Source organism: Vitis riparia, chromosome 6 (genome assembly GCF_004353265.1).
Source record: "Vitis riparia cultivar Riparia Gloire de Montpellier isolate 1030 chromosome 6, EGFV_Vit.rip_1.0, whole genome shotgun sequence".
In the NCBI taxonomy this organism is placed as follows: domain Eukaryota; kingdom Viridiplantae; phylum Streptophyta; class Magnoliopsida; order Vitales; family Vitaceae; genus Vitis; species Vitis riparia.
Window position 1 is genome coordinate 7,017,871 of NC_048436.1, and position 20,458 is coordinate 7,038,328.

Genomic DNA, 20,458 nt, shown 5'->3' on the forward strand with positions numbered 1-20,458 from the left:
TTATCTCAATCTTTGCTTTATCCACTTCGATCCCTTTCCTTGAGATAACATGACCTAAGACAATGCCTTTTTCTACCATAAAATGGCATTTCTCCCAATTTACCACTAAATTTTTCTCAATGCACCTTTGAAGTATTGTTTCCAAATTTGAGAGACAGTCTCCAAAATCCTCACCATAGATGGTAAGGTCGTCCATGAAAACTTCCATGATTCTCTCTACCATGTCACTAAAGATACTTAGCATGCATCTTTGAAAAGTTTCGGGAGCATTGCATAAACCAAATGGCATTCTCCTATATGCATAGGTACCAAAAGGGTAAGTGAATGTTGTCTTCTTTTGATCTTCCAAGGCAATCTCAATCTGAAAATAACCAGAGTAACCATCAAGAAAACAATAATAAGAATGTCCCGAAACCCTCTCCAATACTTGGTCCATGAATGGAAGAGGAAAATGATCATTTCTTGTGACAGCGTTCAACTTTCGATAGTCAATACACACCCTCCATCCCATGGTCAATCTTGTGGGAATAGATTCTCCCTTTTCATTTTGTACCACGGTTACTCCCGACTTTTTAGGTACAACTTGAGTAGGACTCACCCAAGTGCTATCCGAAATAGAGTAGATAATTCCAGCTTGTAACAGCTTAAGTACCTCATTTCGAACAACTTCTTGCATGTGAGGATTCAATCGCCTTTGAGGTTGACGAATTGGCTTAGCATTTTCCTCCAAATAAATGTGGTGAGTGCATACCAAAGGACTTATCCCCTTAAGATCAGAAATGGACCAACCAATAGCTTCTTTGCATTTTCTTAGAACTTCCAACAAGCTAGTTTTTGTTGGTATGATAATTTTGAAGAGATCGCCACCGGAAACTTATCTTCCTCAAGGTATGCATATTTTAAATCAGTTGGCAAGGGCTTGAGATTGAGCTTAGGTGATTCTTCTTTCTTTTCTTCTTCATCATTGGTTAGAGATAAAGGCTTTTCTTTTGCTTTCCATTGCATTGGATGATTAATGGAAGTAATTTCATTAGCTTCCTCAATTTTTTCCTCTTGTTCAATTTCTTCAAATTCTTCATAAGCCTTTTCCATCTCTTCCTCTCTTATTCCTTCCACATGTTCTTCTATAAGAGTATCAATCAAGCAAGCCTCTTCTTGTTCATCCTCATCTTGATTTGGATGTCTCTTGCATAGATGAAAAATATTCAGCTCAAGAGTCATATTCCCAAAAGTGAGCTGCATTACCTCATTCCGGCAATTTATTAAAGCATTTTTTGTGGCTAAGAAAGGTCTTCCAAGAATGATTGGAACATGATTAGGTTCTCTTGCTATTGGCTCCGTATCAAGGACAATAAAATCAACCGGATAGTAAAACTTATCCACTTGAACCAATACGTCTTCAATCATTCCTCTTGGAATTTTAATTGACCTATCAGCCAAAGATAATGTGATAGAAGTAGGCTTGAGTTCCCCTAGCCCCAATTGCTTGTACACCGAATAGGGAAGAAGATTTACACTTGCACCCAAGTCAAGAAGAGCTTTCTCTACATATGTATCTCCAATATTCACCGAAATGGTAGGATACCCTGGATCTTTATATTTGATTGGAGTCTTACATTGGATGATTGCACTAACTTGTTCAGTTAAGAAAGCTTTCTTGTTGATGTTCAAACCCCTCTTCATTGTACATAAATCTTTAAGGAACTTGGCATAGGGAGGAACTTGCTTGATCATGTCTAGGAGTGGTATGTTAACTTTGACTTGCTTGAGAACTTCAAAAATCTCAGTTGCATTATTTACCACCTTCCTTGATCGAAGAGCTTTTGGAAAAGGTGGAGATAAGAGCTTATCTTTCTTCTTAACCTCTTCATTGACAATCTCATCTTGCTTTGGTCCATCATCTTCATTCACCTTTTTCTCTTTTTCTTGTTCTTTCACATTTTCTTCTTGTTCCACTCCTTTATTCTCTTTTGGTTTTGGCATAGGTTGATCAACTTGTTTGCCACCTCTTAAGGTAATGATTGCCTTCACTTCATCTACCTTAGCCGAATTTTCATTTTTTTCTCCGATTTCATGAACTCCCCTTGGATTCTGTTGGGGTTGTAAAGGGAATTTTCCTTTTTCTTGCACCGTATGCATACTTGTGAGTTTGGAAATAGCAAGCTGCATATTATCAAATTTTTGTGTGAGATTGGTTTGCAAGCTATCAAATTTCTGATTGAAAGATGTCTCCACATGATCCATCCTTTGATTTAATTGAGTATTGATACTCTTTTGATCTCCAATGAAGTCACCCATCACTTTACTCAAATTCACTATAACTTGTTCTACTAGTGAAGCTTGAGGTTGAGAAGTTTGCATGTTAGAAGAAAATTGTCCTTGTCCACTCTTCCAAGATAGATTTGGATGATTCCTCCACCCCGGATTATAAGTGTTTGAAAATGGAGAACTGTTGGAGTGTTTAACAAATCCAACAATATTAGCTTGCTCCATAAACATTTCTCTAACAGCTAGTATGGTGGGGCATTCGCTCACTAGATGTTCACCGGATTGACATATGGAGCATTGAGCAATTTGCATTGGAACATCATTAACCACTTTGATTTCATTAGCTCCTCTTGCTTCAAGTTCTTCCAATCTCCTTGATAGAGTTGCCATTTTTACTTGCACATCTACATCCTTATTCAAAGTGTACATTCCTCCTTTAGCATTGTTTTGGGGCTTGACTTTGCTGGAATCTTTTCCATGAGGTTCATCCCATGATCTAGATATTTCAGCCACATAGTTTAGAAAATCCAAAGCTTCATCAGGACTTTTGCTCATAAAGTCTCCTCCACACATGGTTTCTAGCAATTGTTTCATAGCCGGTGACATACCTTCATAAAAGTAGCTTACCAACATCCAAGTGTCAAAACCATAATGAGGACAAGCATTGACAGCCTCCATATATCTCTCCCAACAAGCATAAAATTTTTCATTCTCCATGGCCACAAAATTGGAAATTTGTCTCTTCAGTCCACTAGTACGAGGAGCTGGAAAAAACTTCTTCAAAAATTCAGCTTGTAGTTCAGGCCATGAGCGGATACTTCGCGGTCTCCAAGAATTCAACCACACTTTTACCTTGTCCTTGAGAGTGAAAGGAAACAATTTAAGCCTCATAAGATCAATTGATGCAACCCCTTCTTGAAAAGTATGACATACTTCTTCAAAATCCTTTATGTGAGTGTAAGGATTCTCATTCTCCATTCCATGGAATTGAAGAAGAAGTGGCACCAAGTAAGGACGGATGATCATTTGCTCACTAGGAGGAACAATGCATGATGGTGCAGTCATTCTCGGTGGATGCATATGATCCATCATAGATCGATACAAATGGAAATTTTCTTCATTTGGACCATGTTGACTTAGTTGATCTTCACCTTGAGGTTCCATTGTATTTGTAGTAGTTCCAATATTCAGCACTTCAGTAGATGAATTAGTTCTTTCCAACCTTCCCTTAGAATTTTGTTCCCAATGGAGCATACAAGGGTTCACCTACACAACAAACAAAGGAAAACCAAAACACACAAAAAAAAAACAAAACAAAAGAGAAAAAGAAAAAAAAAAATGAAATCTGGAAGAAAAAAAAAATGAAAGTGGAGAATTGGTAAAGAGAACTTCACCAATCTTGTGATATGGATCACAAGAGTTAATCCTCACCAAAGAAAATGCCTCAATCACCTTGGCACCATCCCCGGCAATGGCGCCATTTTTGATCGCTCAGATTTTGTCGTTTATTGGATCAAAACAAAATTTATAACCTAATTCACTATTCTATAGCAATTTGTACCCGATCAAAAATGTGGTTTTAGTACAAACTACTGTAGTATAGTGGTATTTAGGTATCGTCCACAAGGATGGATTATTCTCGGTAATTAAGGCTTAAACGAGATGATAAGAAATGATGGTGATCAAGTGAAATTTACTTGAAATTGCATGATAAAATCTCAAGATAGCAATGTATTCAAATTGAATTGAAAATGAAGTGTAAAAGAGAAGAAAATTAATAAGATGTGAGATTCTCGGAGTTAGGATTTTCTAGAGAGCAATTTCCATGGTGAATAGGTGTTAAGATCTAATTTTCATCAAATTAGATTGAAAACCTAAATTTTCATCTAAACCGATTTTTTATTTAACTTTAGATCTAGATCTAATTTCTCTTCAAATTAGGTAATCTAATCCAAGAGATCAATTTGAATCATATATTCAATTCATCTTAAATTATCTTCCAATGATTCACACTATGCAACTATTCAATCTCATCAAATCTAGCATTAAGAATTTGATGAATCTACCTAGCTTGCATTGTAGTAATCATCCAAGACAATTTGAAGAGAAAAATCCCCAAATTTCAATTAATCAATCAATTGGATCAAATTGTCTTTGCAATTCAAGCTCAATTCTCTAATTCACCATAGATCTTGCCTCTAGATCCTCCCTCCTCCGAGAAAAACGAGATTTAGCCACTCATGCTTGGGGATTTGATCTCACAAGACATGTTTGGCTATCGAGAAAATAAGAGAAACTGAAGGAAAGTGGAGAATTATATAGAGAGAAGAAGTATGAAAAGTTCTACAATTAGAAAATGTATCAAAAAGTTCCTAAATGAGTCAATCCCATTTCTATTTATAGGCCAAGGTTAAAAGGACACTTGGCAACATTTTAGAGGTCTTCCGGATGCTTTTTCATCAAGGAATCTGGAGAAAATGCATTTTCGCACGAGCCCATAGCAATCTCGCATGATGGTGCAAAGTGGAAAGTCCATCAGCTTCATTTTCGTTCTTCTGAAGCGTTTCGCATGACTGTGCGAAAATTTCGCATGGTCATGCGAAATCACTTTTCACAATTCCCTTATGTGCTGCAGCCAATACCCATTCTGTTTCATTTCGCATGACTATGCGAAAATTTCGCATGGTCATGTGAAATCGAGAAATATGCTTTTCCGACTCCTCTTTGCAATTTCTCTCATTTCTTCATGTTTAATCCATCTCCACCACCTTCAATTAAGCTCCAAAGCTTGGTCCAAGTGCATTTCCTCTTCTTCTTCATCCACATTATGTACCCTTCTCCATTCCATTTTCCATTTGTCCCTCCATGCTTCAAAAATCACCTTAAAATATCTCCAAAACTTAACAAAGAACCATTAGTATCTATTGCAAGGGTAGCAATGTATTACTTGGGCATATTAGGCATAATTACTACTCAAAAGGTGTGAAACTCATGAAAGTTAGTATCTAAAATGTGTGGTTTTGGAGTAGTAATCATAACCTTTTCCTTAGTTAAAATGTTTAATTTTTTTATTCATATAAAATAAATTTTTGATTGTGGTTCTAACCTTTTGCTTGATTAAAATATTGAAAATTTTTTAATATAAAACTAAAATAAAATATATTTTTCATAAAAATTGTATTTAATATTCTATATTAATTTTCTTTTAATTTTATTAAAAATTAAAAATTTGCATATTGAAGTTGTGAACCAATCAACACAACTCTTGAAAAAATGGTACCACTCTTTTATGAAAAAATATCATTAAAGTGTGTTAAAAGTACCACTATCGTTAGAAGGATATATCACTCTTCTTTGGTTTATGATTAAGTATGTTACCACCCTTACACATTTGATGTCTTGTGTAATGGTGAAATAACATGAATTAAGTGAATTTCATTTCACAATAACACCGATTGACATGATCCTTTATAAGAAAAAATATCACTATCTTAAAAGGGCAATGCATTTTTAATGCACTTCAATTGTATCTTTTTTTTTTTAATAAAATATGATATTGCTTTTTATTTAAAATATATATTGTGTTAAAAGTATCACTATGCAAAAAGAATGGTACACTTCTAATACATTTCAATTTTACCTTTTCATAAAAAGAGGGTACTACTCTTTTATAAAAAAAAGTATCACTATGATGAAAAGGTTGTATCATTTTCTTTGGTTTAAGGTAAGGCCTATTTGTAGACCTCTCTTGTTGGCTACTTGGGAGAGCCTTTTTTTTTTTTTTTCTCTCATTTTTCAGGAGTAGGGGACGACTTCTGCAGGAGCTGTATGTTGAGACGCGTGGCAAAGGACGTCACTACCTTGCCATGGTGGTGGTTGGATTGGTGACATCTTCGTTGAACCAAGAACAGTGGAACGAATGAAGGATGGGACTGGAAGTTAAGGAAAAATGGTGGAAGCTTATAGGAGAAGAAAATAGGATGGTGAGGGGTTGATTCAAGAAGGTTTTTCAGCTGGAGAGAGGGATATGGGAGAAAAATCTGGAGAGTGGGTGCTTTGTTTTTGGGGGATTGGTAGAAGAAAAGAAAAAAAATATATAGCAAATGGGGGGAAAAAGAGGGTTGTCCATGGGTGATTGATTTTCGGAGGTTTTGAGAGAGAAAGAGAGTTGTAGGAAGAGCTAGCTGTAGGCTTGAGAGAGAGGAGGGTTGGACTGAGCTGAGGGAGTGTCAGCTATAGGAAATGAAGAGAAGGGTTTTCAGCAGGGGAGTGAGCTAGCTGCAGGCTTGGAGCGGGGGGTCGCTCACTGAAATTTGTGCAAGACAGTGCTCAGATCTGTCGCTCTCTTTCGCCGCTGACAGGTTTGAGTTTTTGGATTTGATTATTGCACCCTAATTTATTGAATGTTGAAAATGGATTTTGCCCAATTGCATTTGTGGGTTTGTAATTTTGATCATCATTATCGTATGGTTGGTCACAGTTTAAATTGATGAAATAGGGTTTTATATTTGATAAAAATGGGGTTTTATAACTATTACAATTGCTTGTTTCGTTTTGGGATTTCCTTTTCTGGCTTTTGGATCTATTTGGTAGGGGGGTCTCATGAAATTTTAATGAAATGGAGGCCCTAAGTCAGAAAAGTCTTGAGAAAATTGTTTCACAGAGAGCTTTGCAAAAGAGTAGCTCATTTTCGCGCCAAATTTGTGTGATGATCAATATGGTTACAAGTGAAGACTGTGACTATAAAGCAAAGGAAATAGAGAGAATGATGAATTCACAAAAAATTGATGAGAGGAATACTGATGAAAAAAACGTTCTTGCTATATTATGTTTGGAGTGCTTTACTAAATGAATCTATAGTTCAAGATAGTGAGTTCTTTCAAGGGTTCGGACTCAACACTACCAGTGTCCCGCCCCATACTTTCTACCACCTACACCCGGCACCCCGGGCCCTACTCATGCATAGCCATCTTTGGCATGCAATCCTAACTACCATACCTTTTTTTTTTTTTTTTTTTTTTTTTTTTTAATTTTTCATATTTTGATGCAAAAATTTAATTTTCCAAAATTTCAATTTTCAAACTTAATTTACAAAACTCTAATTCTCAAATAATTTTCAAAACTTCAATTTTCAAAACTCCAATTTTCAAATAATTTTCAAAAACTTCAATTTTCATATTTAATTTTCAAAACTCTCATTCTCAAATAATTTTCAAAAATTCCAATTTTCAAATTTTCTATTCTCAAATAATTTTCCAAAATTCCAATTTTCAAAACTTCCATTCTCGAATCATTTTCCAACATTCTAATTTTTAAGTTTAATTTTCAAAACTTTTATTTTCAAATAATTTTCCAAAATTCTCATTTTCAAATTTAATTTTCAAAACTTCCATTTTCAAATACTTTTCCAAATTTCCAATTTTCGAAACTCTCATTTTCAAATAATTTTTCAAAATTCCAATTTTCAAATTTAATTTTCAAAACTCCCATTTCAATTTTTTTTTTAAATTTAATTTTTAAGATTTCAATTTTCAAATAATTTTCAAAACTCTAGTTTTCTTTCAAATAGTTTTAGTTTCACTCTAGTTTTCAAATATATATATATATATATATATATATATATATATATATAATTATATACCTTTTCTTCCTTTATTAGGGTTTTAGGTCAAAAAAACTCATTTTTAATAAACTTGCTACATTTCCCTTCAGGTAAACACTTTCAAAAATTTTCTTTGATTTTCAAATAATCTTTTATTTTTCTTGATTTTTAATAAGCATGAAAACAATTTTCATAATTCCAAAACAATGGAATTTGTGAGATTAATTCATGTAAAATCAATTGTGCTTTGGTAGGGGCCTTACATATGAGTTTTCTCTTATGATTGTCAATTATTATGCTTAATGAATATTGTTTGATCTTAGTCTTGCTCTTTGATATGCATGTGATAATTTTATACTTGAGCTAACTTTGTTTCCATGGTAGCGCTTTATTACCCACTGCCAAGGTACGTTCTCACTCTCACTTTGTTTATTTATTCGTTATCATGATTTGCTTTTGATCTATGATCATTTTGGTATCCATTGATTCCCTTATCAATTGCCACATTTGTTTCACCTTATTTAGTAGAGACCTATTTTTAAGGACTTAAAAGGGGTGCTACGGTCTTTTTACCGTACTTTTCCAATAAGTAACCTGACCCCCAGACTTGACTTTGGTTTTTCACAGACATGTTTTTCTTTAGAAGTCACACTTAGGGTTTTTTTTTTCCCCTTTAAAAATAAAACAAAAATAAGTGGCGACTCCAAATCTTTTCTAAAAATCATATTTTCACTAAATAAATAAAAAAAGCGAGTCACGCCATTGAATGGGAATGCATCGAGCAAAATGCGAGGTCCACACTATTATACCTGTTAAGTGCTCAATATCTTATGTAATAATGAAGTAACGAAGAATTCAATGGGGTATTATTATGTAATAACACCGATCAACACAACTCTTTAGTACCATTTTTTTTTATGAAAAAAGTTATATTGAAGTATACTAAAGGTATACCACTCTTTTAGCAAAGTGATACTTTTAAAACACTTAAGTTGTACTTTTTCTATAAAAAGTAATACCATTTTTTCTAAGGGTTGTATCAGTATTGTTACACAATAACATTCATTCGATTCAAATTATTTCATCATTACATGAGATGTTATGCATGTAACAAACAATAACATACTTTATCGTAAGTTAAAGAAGAGCGATACAACCTTTCCACCACAGTGGAACATACTTCAATTGTATTTTTTAATAAAAGCATGGTACTTTTCCAAGGGTTGTGTTGATTGTATGCAATTTGAATGCAAAAATTTTAATTTTTAATAAAATGAAGAGAAAATTAATATAAATGATTAAATACAACTTTTTTTTATTTATGAAAAACATATTTTATTTTTTATTTTATACAAGTAAAAATTTAAAAATTTTAACAAAGCAAAATGTTAGAACCACAACCAAGTTTTTATTTTATATAATTAAAAATATTAAAAATTTTAATTAAAAAAATTAAAACTACGATCAAATTGGATTCATAAACAAAAGATTAAATCCATGATCACCAACTTTTATTTTCACATGAAAATTAAAAATAAAAAATAAAAAATGTAAATAACAAAATAATATAATAATGAAATAAGATTTACAGAATAAATAAATGTTTTATTTAGCTTATGTACTAAATCTCTAAATTTGTTCATTACATATTTATTTTTATATTTAATTTGCTCTTATTAATTATTTATGTTAAATTTGTTCTTATTAATTATTTATATTATTATTATTATTATTATTATTATTAAAGCAAAAAAATGGAGGTATTATGAAAGGGAAAAAAAATCATGTGAAACGATTGGTTACCATATATCAATTTTTTTTAAAAAATAACCAGATGAGCTCTTTGACTTGTCATATCAAAGTTAAAAAACAAAATTAAAGTAGTTGGTGATTGAAGTGAAGGTTAGAGGGTAGTTTTGAAATTTTGATGATTTTCACTATTGGGTTATATATTTGGATAATTATTTTCCTCAAAATGTATATATTTTAAAGTCAAAAGTCAAACTTCTTGAAATGTTGTTTTTTTAAAATGGTAAATGATTATATGATTTTTCATTTATTTACATATTAGTTGTATTACTTATTTGAAGGGTTTAAGTATCTTACAACCGACGAAAGAACTAAAGAAAAGGAAAAAGTTGTAGAAAACAATAATGAAGATAGAGATGAAACATTATAAAAAGTTGAAAAAGAGAAGGAAAGAATTGTTGGCTTCTGAGGATGATGATAGTGATGTTAATGAAATCGAAGATTAAGATTTGAGATAGGGAAATGTTAAATGTTTAGGAAGTTTTTGAAAATTCAGAACTCGTATAGTTTATTTTTAGATACTTTATATACTGAGTGCCTTTAATATTTTTTTCGATTTATGTATATATAGCTCGAGTAAGTAGATTTTGAATTTGAACTAGAACAAAGCAATGATATGATTAAAAAAAAGCTTAAAGGCACTTTGACAAAACTATAAAAAAAAATAAAAATAAAAATAAATAAACTTATATTAGTTTTATTATGTTTTTTAATGATTTTTTTTAATTTATAATAAACTCATTTATCAAATTACATTAAAGTGATATAGTTTGATTCATTTTTAAATAAAAAAATTAGAAGAAATTTTAAGAAAGATTTTGATTTGATTATAAGTGAGAAATCAGGTTTGGATGTTGTAAAATTTATAAGGTTATAAATATTAAGGTTATGTTTGGTTCCTGAAAAATACTAAGGTAAGAAAAAAAAATGGCAAAAAAAAAAAAAAAAAGGTTTTCTCATGTTCGGTTTTATCATGAAAAATACAAATGAAAATCAAACATAATTAAAATTTGTCAAAAATTTATATTTTTTAAAAATTATTTAATCTTTATGTAACATAGGGAAATAAGTAAAATGAGTTTGAATAAGTATAAAAAAATATTTATTGAATTTAAACATAATTTTTTATTTTTCTTTCATTTTTTCTTTCCTTCTACTTTTCCTCTCTATTTTCTCTCTCGCATTGTCTCTCAAAATTTCCAAGAACCAAATATAGCCTTAAAAAAAATTAATTTTTTTCATTACGATAAAAATATCTTAAAATACATGATAAGTTAAAAAAACAAGCATGATAATGAAAGTTAAGAAAACAAATATGTTAATTCTGAAATAAGGAATTGTTCTTTTTCTTAGTTTTTCAACAAAATTCAAGTGATATTTAAAACGATGGAATAAAGACTGGGAAGAGGAATTAATTTCATGTTGATTCATTAATGTGTTTGAATGATTATGTAGAATGAGAATAAGAATAAAAATTTCATTGTTATGAAAATCAAATCTTAAACTCGTTAAAGATTTTGATTTCTCTATGATATTATGATTTACCTCCATTCACTAAGATAGTGAATTTGTGTTATGATTTACCTTCACTTCCATCCTATTTCAATTTACTACCAAATCCCAAGATGACATAAAAATGCTAAAAATAGGATCTCTCAAATTTTATTGGGAAAATCATCTAACCATACACCAACTACAAAAAATATGAGATTTTGGAACTTTACTTTTTTCTTTTTAATTTTGGTGTAAAATAGGAAAAAATATTGTCTATTCATGCACCCTAATAGTGCTTTCAAATTTGTTCCACAATTACCCTCAAAAGTAAAGGACAAAGTACACACTAATTTAATACCACTTGTTCACAAGTACATGTGTCATTTATTTTTATTATTTTTCTCCTATCAATATATCTCCTTTACCACTTGTCACGTTTCCACTTTTTTTTTTTTTCCTCTCCTGCCACCATAATCCATGGTCACCTATTATAGTTATTATTATTATTTTTCTTTTTTTTTTCCTTTATATTCTTTTTAATATGCTTATGCATTTTCTCATAAAACTTCTTTAGTTTTAATTTATTTTTACTCTCTAATTTGTCTAAATTTTTTTATTTTAATTATTTTTTTGACATATTAAACTTAAAATAATAATATATAATAAATAATTAATATAACAAATTAAATAAAAACAAAATATATAATGGACAAAAATGAAAATATTATCCCATAAATAATAATGATTTTAAATATTAATTATAATAATACATTTTATAAATTAAGGTTTAAATTTAAAATTTCCATTTTATTATTTAGAAGTTTATGATATAAGATTTTTTATATTAATATTAAACAAAAGATTTATTTATTTTGTAAATTCTATCACATATAAAAGTAAAAATATCATTGTAATACTATTTTATTATTTACATTATTTTTCTTTTAATTTTCATTTTAAATTTATCATATCCAAATCACAATAAGTGATGGTGCTTTTATCATTTTTCTTATGATTTTAAATTGATTGTGGATCTAACTTCTTTTTGGTTAAAATCTTTAATTTTTAATTAAAATAAAATATAAAAGAAAATATATTTTTCATAAAAAATTGTATTTAACCTTTTATATTAATTTCATAAAAAATAGGTACATTCTTAAAAAAAAAATAGGTAAATTAATGCTTAGGAGAACCAGAAACACTATCATACTTATCACGGTGTATATATTCCTTTGGGACCCTCGATAAGTAATTGGAGGTTTTTGCCCACCCCAAAAAGAACTTTGAGATCCTAGGTATATCCATTCTTAGAGGAACCAAGACCCCTATTTTCATTTTCATGGTTCATATATTCCTTTGGGGACCCTTGAGAAAGAATTAGAGGTTATTCCCCACCCTAAAACGGACATTGGAACCCAAGGTACATTCTAAAGACAATTTGGCACATCATTTATAAAATTTGGTACATATTTCATAAAATTTGGCACATCCTTAAACAATTTTGTACATCCAATCCCCGAGCTACCAGGACCTCTATATTATTACCCGTGGTTCGTTTATTTCTTTAGGGATCTTTAGGAAGTAATTAGAGATCGTTCCCTACTCCGAAATGAACTTTAGAACCTTAGGTACATCCTTAAGGAAATTTGGTGCATCGTTAAGAAATTTTGGTACATCCAATCCTCGGGCTATCGAGACCCCTATCCATCTTCCCATGGTCCATATTATCATTTGAGGACCCTTAGGTAGTGATTGAAGGTCATTTCCCACATCAGAACAAACTTTGGCACTCTTGGTACATCCTTAAAAATATTTGGTACATACTTGAGCTAGTAAAACCTCTATCTTATTACCCATTGTCTATTTATTCCTTTAGAGATCTTTGAGACGTGATTGGAGATCGTTCCCTACTCCGAAATGGACTTTGGAACCCTAGGTACATGATTGAGAAAATTTGATACATTCAATCCTTGAGCTAACAGAACACTTATCTCCATTTTCATAGTCCATTTTTTCCTTTGGATACCCTCAAGAAGTTATTGAAGGTCGTTCCCCATCTCATAACGGACTTTGGCAACATTGGTACATTCTTCACAAAATTTGGTACATTATAAAGGATGTACCAAATTTTGTGAATGAACCAAGGGTTCCAAAGTGCATTCCGAGGTGAGAATCGACCCCCAATCACTTCCTCATGAGTTCCAAAATGAAATCATGTACCATCCATATTCCAAAGAATTTTTTTAAAAAAATATTTATCATTTTAAAATTTTTTTAATTGTTCATTTTTAATTTTTTTAATTTTATATTATCTTTTTATTTTTAACTACTTTTTTTATTTAGCTCATTACAGGAAACTAGCTAGTATATTTTATTTCATTCACATAAATTTCAATCTGTATTATAAAATGATACCAGTTGAATCTCTATACCAAAAATTTGGTACATCTAATCCTTGAGCTATCAGGACCCTTATCTGATTACTCATGGTCCATTAATTCCTTTAAGGATCTTTGGAAAGTGATTGGAGGTTGTTTCCTATTCTGAAACAGACTTTGATACCCTAGGTACATTCTTAAGAAAATTTGATACATCCAATCCTTAAGCTAACGACACACCTAACATCCTTCCCATGGTTCATTTATTTCTTTGGACAATCTTACAAAGTGATTGGAGGTCGTTCCCCACTTCAGAATGGACATTGGCCCCTTTGCTACATCATTTACTAAATTTGGTACATCTAATCCTTATTACTCATGGTTTGTTTATTCTTTTAGGGATCTTTGAGAAGTGATTGGAGATCGTTCCCTACTTCAAAACAAACTTTGGAACTTTTGGTACATCCTTCACAAATTTTGGTACATCCTTCATTAAATTTGGTACATCCAATCCTATCGCTTTCGGGACCCCCATCTGAACATGCATGATCCATAATTTCATTTAGAAACCCATAAGAAAGTTATTGGGGGTCGATCCCCACCTCGGAACGCACTTTGAAACCCTTGGTACATCCTTCATTAAATTTGGTACATCCGATCCTATCGCTTCCGAGACCCCCATATGAACATGGATGATCCATAATTTCATTTAGAAACCCATAACGAAGTGTTTGGGGTCCGATCCCCACCTCGAAACACACTTTGGAACCCTTGGTACATCCTTCACAAAATTTGGTATATCCGATCTTATTGTTTTTGGGACCCCCATCTGAACATGGATGGTCCATGATTTCATTTTGGAACCCATAAGGAAGTGATTGGGGATCGATCCTTACCTTGGAACGCACTTTGGAACACTTGGTACATCCTTCATTAAATTTGGTACATCCGATCCTATTGTTTCCGGGTCCCCCATCTGAACATGGATGGTCCATGATTTCATTTTGGAACCCATAAGGAAGTGATTGAGAGCCGATCCGCACCTCGAAACGCACTTTGGAACCCTTGGTACATGCTTCACAAAATTTGGTACAACCTTCACAAAATTTGATACATCTTTTACTAAATTTGTTACATTCGATCCTATTACTTCCGAGTCCCTCATCTAAACATGGATGATCCATGATTTCATTTTGGAACCCATAAGGAAGTGATTGGGAGCCGATCCCCACCTTGGAACGCACTTTGGAACCCTTAGTACGTCCTTCACAAAATTTGGTACATCTGATCCTATCGCTTTCGGGACCCCCATCTGAACATGGATGGTCCATAATTTCATTTAGAAACTCATAACGAAGTGTTTGGGGTCTGATCCCCACCTCGGAACACACTTTTGAACCTTTGGTACATCCTTTATAAAATTTGGTACATCTGATCTTATTGTTTTTGGGACCCCCATCTGAACATGGATGGTCCATGATTTCATTTTGGAACCCATAAGGAAGTGATTAGGGGTCGTTCCTCACCTCGAAACGCACTTTGGAACGTTTGGTACATCCTTCACAAAATTTGGTACATCCTTCATTAAATTTGGTACATCCTATCCTATTGTTTCCGAATCCCCCATTTGAACATGGATGGTACATGATTTCATTTTGGAACCCATAAAGAAGTGATTGGGGGCCGATCCCCACCTCGGAATGAACTTTGGAACCCTTGGTACATCCTTCACAAAATTTGGTACATCCTTCATAATGTACCAAATTTTGTGAATGATGTACCAATGTTACCAAAGTCCGTTATGGGGTGGGGAATGACCTTCAATAACTTCCTGAGGGTCTCCAAAGGAAAAAAATTGACTATGGAAATGGAGATAAGTGTTCCGTTAGCTCAAGGATTGGATATATCAAAATTTCTCAATCATATACCTAGGGTGCCAAAGTCCATTTCGGAGTAGGGAACGATCTCCAATCACTTCCCAAAGATCCCTAAAGGGATAAACAGACCATGGATAATAAGATAGATGTTTCAATAACTCAAGTATGTACCAAATATTTTTAAGGATGTACCAAATTTTGTAAATGATGTAATAAGAGTGTCAAAGTTCGTTTCAATGTGGGGAATGACCTTCAATCACTACCTAAGGGTCCTCAAAGGATAATAGGGACCATAGGAAGATAGATAGGGGTCTCGATAGCCTGAGGTTTGGATGTACCAAAATTTCTTAACGATGCACCAAATTTCCTTAAGGATATACCTAGGGTTCCAAAGTTCGTTTCGGAGTAGGGAATGACCTCTAATTACTTCCTAAAGATCCCTAAAGAAATAAACAAACCACATGTAATAATATAGAGGTCTTGGTAGCTCATGGATTGGTTGTACAAAATTGTTTTAAAGATGTGCCAAATTTTATAAATGATGTACCAAATTATCTTTAGGATGTACCTTAGGTTCCAATATCCGTTTTAGGGTGGGAAATAACCTTTAATTCTTTCTCAAGGGTCCCCAAAGGAATATATGAACCATGAAAATGAAAATAAGGGTCTTGGTTCCTCTAAGAATGGATATACCTATGATCCCAAAGTTCTTTTTGGGTGGGTATTTCCTCCAATTACTTATCGAGGGTCCCAAATGAATATATACACCATGATAAGTATAATAGTGTTTTTTATTCTCCTAAGCATTAATTTACCCATTTTTTTTTAAATTAATATAAAAGGTTAAATACAATTTTTTATTAAAAATATATTTTCTTTTATATTTTATTTTAATTAAAAATTAAAGATTTTAACCAAAAAAAAAGTTAGATCCACAATCAATTTAAAATCATAAGGAAAATGATAGAAGCACCATCATTTATTGTGATTTTGATATGATAAATTTAAAATAAAAATTAAAAAAAAATAATGTAAATAATAAATAGTATTACAATGATATTTTTACTTTTACATATGATAGAATTTACAAAATAAATAAATCTTTTGTTTAGTATTAATATAAAAAATATTATATCATAAACTTCTAAATAATAAAATGGAATTTTTAAATTTAAACCTTAATTTATAAAATGTATTATTATAATTAATATTTAAAATCATTATTATTTGTGGGATAATATTTTTCATTTTTGTCCATTATATATTTTGTTTTTATTTAATTTGTTATATTAATTATTTACTATATATTATCATTTTAAGTTTAATATGTCAAAAAAATAATTAAAATCAATACATATAGACAAATTAGAGAGTAAAAATAAATTAAAATTAAAGAAGTTTTATGAGAAAATGCACGAGCATATTAAAAAGGATATAAAGAAAAAAAGAAAAATAATAATAAAAACTATAATAGGTGACAATGGATAATGGTGGCAGGAGAGGAAAAAGAAAAAAGAAAAGTGAAAATGTGACAAGTGGTAAGGGAGATATATTAATATGAGAAAAATAATAAAAATAAATGACAGATGTACTTATTAATAGGTGGTATTGAATTGGTGTGTACTTTGTCCTTTAGTTTTGAGGGTAATTGTGGAACAAATATAAAAGCACTATTGAAGTGCATGAATAGACAATATTTTTAAATTAAAAAGAAAAAAGTAAAATTCCAAAATCTCATATTTGTTGCAGTTAGTGTATGGTTAGATGATTTTCCCAAATTTATTTAGCTGAATTTTAATTAGTGAGTACCGACCTCTAAAGCTATATTTGGTTCTCGAAAAGTATTAAAGAAAAAAAAATATTAAGAAAAATTATTTTCTTATATTTATTTCCTTATAAAAAATTAATTTTTACATAATGAAAGAAAATAAGTAAAGATATATAAAAATAATTTTTTTAACTTTAAATTTGTTTTTTATTTTCCTTTACTTTTTTTTTTCCTTCTATTTTTCTTCTTTATTTTCTCTCATTCACATTTTCCCTCAAATTTTGTGAACCAAACATAGCCTAAATATATTCTAATGAATGATTCAATTTTCCTCGTCACTATGGTTGAACCCCATGTTGATGCCTAAATACCAAATGCTCACCCCTAGGTTCCCAAAGGAGCTGAAGTTGATGGTTATTTCAAGTTCATAATATGCCTAAAAAGACCCAAAAAAAAAAAAAACCCAACAATAAGAAACAACTTTATTCAATCAATCAGCATACAACAACTTTGTTAGGGAAATTCATTGCAAAATTTTCAGATGCATGTTTTGTGAAATTTGCAGGAATTATCATAGTCCTGGGCTCAAACTCAATAGTTTGGAGGACCTAAGGAGTTCACCCAGCATCTGTTTGGGTTTGCAGAATTGCTCCACACTTTTTCTTTTTCTTTTTCTCCCTTTTATAGGCCAGAATTGCCGGACACAATTTGCCATTTAACTTGTGGCTCCTATTAGAGAGTAGTATAATATATAAATATCGTTAATTTTATATGAAAGAACAATGGATGATATGCAACAAAACAGGCACAGCTTTTCCACCAGACCCTAAAATGCATTTGATTGTTAACAGTGAACAGAAAGGAGTGAATAAAAATGCACTTGAACTAGATCTTCTTACCCATAAAGCTCTCCTCCATAGATGCATAAGGTGGTCATTCAACATCCACCTTCACCTTAGCCCCACAGCAACCCTTCCTCTCCTGTGCCTCCACCTTTACTTTTCTTGAACAGCATGTCCCTCCCTCCTGCAGCCCAGCATTTCCTAGCTCTGACCTCCTCTCCAAAAACTTGAGTTCTCCTTCCACCTTCACCTTAGCCCCACAGCAACTCTTCCTCTCCTGAGCCTCCACCTTTACTTTTCTTGAACAGCATGTCCTTCCCTCCTGCAGCCCAGCATTACCAAGCTCTGACCTCCTCTCCAAAAACTCAGAGTTCTCCTTCCAAACCTCTCCATTTGCATACACCTCCTTCTTCCATATCGGAACTGATGCCTTAATTTCATCAATCACAAACTTACAAGCGTCCAATGCATCAGCCCGGTGAACAGAAGAGATTGCAATGAAGATACTGGTTTCCCCCACTGAAACTGGTCCCAAGCGGTGGGCAACTGCAATGGAGATGAGGCTCCAGGATGCTCGGGCAGATGAACAAATGTCATTGATGCAGCGGATGGCCATTGGAACATAAGCTTCGTATCTCAACTCTACAACTGTTTTACCATCAAAGGTGTCACGAGTCGTGCCCGAGAAAGTTGCTACAGCGCCTGCCTGTGGGGCACTGACATAATTTATATACTTAGCAATGTCAATCACATTATGCTCTTCTAATATTTCAACCAAGTTTCTCTCCTCATCGGCCATCTTCCTCAACTGTAATGCTTTGGGTAATTCAGACAACATACTTATCCTATGCTTTCTGCAGAAATTACAGAGCTAGCACAGCCATGGCTAGATGTTGCTGTTGATGAAACAAGAAACAGAAAATGTCAAATATCATATGGCCTATTGGACAAACAACAAAACCGTCTGCATATCACAATCAAAAGATCATTTGGCCCTTCAAAATTGGGAGAGACAGTTTCAAGCTTATTCCCAAACAATCTACCCTTTCAGTCTGCAAAGTTGCCAACAAAATATCTGGATTTGAATTTCTCAACCTGAATTTCTCAAGCAAAATATCCAATGTAAAAAATTTAACTTGTAGTGGCCTATCCATGAATCAATTGCAAGACCTTATCTGATGGTGATAAAGGAAAACTTCAGATTTTACAGATTTTTTTTTTCTTTTTCAACTTAAATATCCCAGATGATCTAGTTTTCAAAGACTACATTTCCTGCAATTTCATCAGCAGAAAAGATGTTAAAGCAAGTATCTAAGGGAACATGAGAAATTAGGTTATTGGAATTAGCAGTTGATTGATGAATTGAAATACAGATAACAGCTCCACAAATCACAGCTTCAAATTCAGGATTTTCTAAGGAATTTTCGACCAATCGAAGTAGATACCATCTTCCTCAGCTCTGAAATTAATTACAAAGGAATTTCGACGCCCGCCTTTAGATATCAGGTCCGGGAGCCCAATTCAACCACAAAAATGGAGAAATTTTCCAGGCAAATCTTTATTTCCAAAAAGAAAATATGGTTACGGATATGAAGGGAAAAGCCGAAAAGAACTAAATTTTTGGAGGAGAAAGGGAAAACAGTTTGAAACCAGCATGAGAGGAGGGGAAAGAGAGGATCAAACCTGGAGTGTTGTTAAACTGAAAAGTTCCCGCGGCTAGTGGTGATGGTATCACGGCGGAGATGGGTGTTTGTGGAGTAGGTAGCCGGCGGAGGCGATACGGTGACGTGGCTGCGCTTCTGTAGCTCTTATCAGTTTCAGTGATAAAAAAAAACAAAAAAAAACAATGACGAAGAGGCAGGAACGAGAAGGGAAGCTTACAACCCATTTGGAAAACTTTTTTCAAGTAAATAAATAAATAAAAATTACTATTTTATGAATGTAAGAGTGTTTAGCAAATTGTTTTTAAAAATATTCTTCAAAAACAAAAAACAACAAAAAACAAAAAATTTTCAGGAAATAAGTTGTTTTTATTTTTAAAATAGTTTTTCTGTTTTGATTTTGTAAAAGATTATATATTCAATCTATATAATATTAATTAAATTTAATTCAAATCCACTTAAAAATGAAAATAATTTTTTATTATAAATAAATTAAAAAAATAAATAATTTTTAGTAAACTATGAATAGTAATATTATAATATCATAAATTTTACAAAAATATATTATTTTAGTGTATGATAGAAAAAAAAATATGAATATTAACATCTTCATACAAATATAATTAATTTTTTTTATTAAAAATGAATAATAATAATAATAATAATAATAATAATAATAATAATTTAAAAATAATAATGGTTGATAATATTTTATCTTAAAACAAATAAAATTAACATTTTTAATATATAAATGAGTCA

The 20,458-nt window shown here is 31.8% G+C and overlaps 2 protein-coding genes across 3 annotated transcripts; both read right to left on the reverse strand.

The window, feature by feature from the left end:
• Positions 1-810: 810 nt before the first annotated feature.
• Positions 811-3,333, reverse strand: LOC117916947. The gene is made up of 3 exons (XM_034833189.1): positions 3,027-3,333; positions 2,476-2,876; positions 811-1,911 (listed from the first exon to the last, which is right to left on the reverse strand). The coding sequence occupies exons 1-3, from the start codon at positions 3,331-3,333 to the stop codon at positions 811-813; spliced, it is 1,809 nt and encodes a 602-aa protein (XP_034689080.1).
• Positions 3,334-17,903: 14,570 nt separating this feature from the next.
• LOC117915773 (molybdopterin synthase catalytic subunit-like) lies at positions 17,904-19,887 on the reverse strand. Of its 2 annotated transcripts, XM_034831454.1 has the most exons (3): positions 19,722-19,887; positions 18,322-18,934; positions 17,904-18,183 (listed from the first exon to the last, which is right to left on the reverse strand). In XM_034831454.1, the coding sequence occupies exons 2-3, from the start codon at positions 18,874-18,876 to the stop codon at positions 18,130-18,132; spliced, it is 609 nt and encodes a 202-aa protein (XP_034687345.1). In that variant the 5' UTR covers positions 18,877-18,934; positions 19,722-19,887; the 3' UTR covers positions 17,904-18,129. The 2 variants fall into 2 exon arrangements, with proteins under 2 accessions (XP_034687345.1, XP_034687344.1); XM_034831453.1 differs by having other exon boundaries at positions 17,904-18,934; positions 19,722-19,886.
• Positions 19,888-20,458: the final 571 nt, after the last annotated feature.

Excerpts from the sequence above, each read along its gene's own strand:
- LOC117916947 (XM_034833189.1), bottom strand. The coding sequence starts at position 3,333 with ATGACTGCACCATCATGCATTGTTCCTCCTAGTGAGCAAATGATCATC. Across the intron at positions 2,877-3,026 it reads GAAGTTTTTTCCAGCTCCTC|GTATGTCACCGGCTATGAAA; the intron begins GTACTAGTGGAC and ends ACTTTTATGAAG. Across the intron at positions 1,912-2,475 it reads TTATGGAGCAAGCTAATATT|GTGAATGAAGATGATGGACC; the intron begins GTTGGATTTGTT and ends AAAGAGAAAAAG.
- LOC117915773 (XM_034831453.1), bottom strand. The coding sequence starts at position 18,876 with ATGTTGTCTGAATTACCCAAAGCATTACAGTTGAGGAAGATGGCCGAT.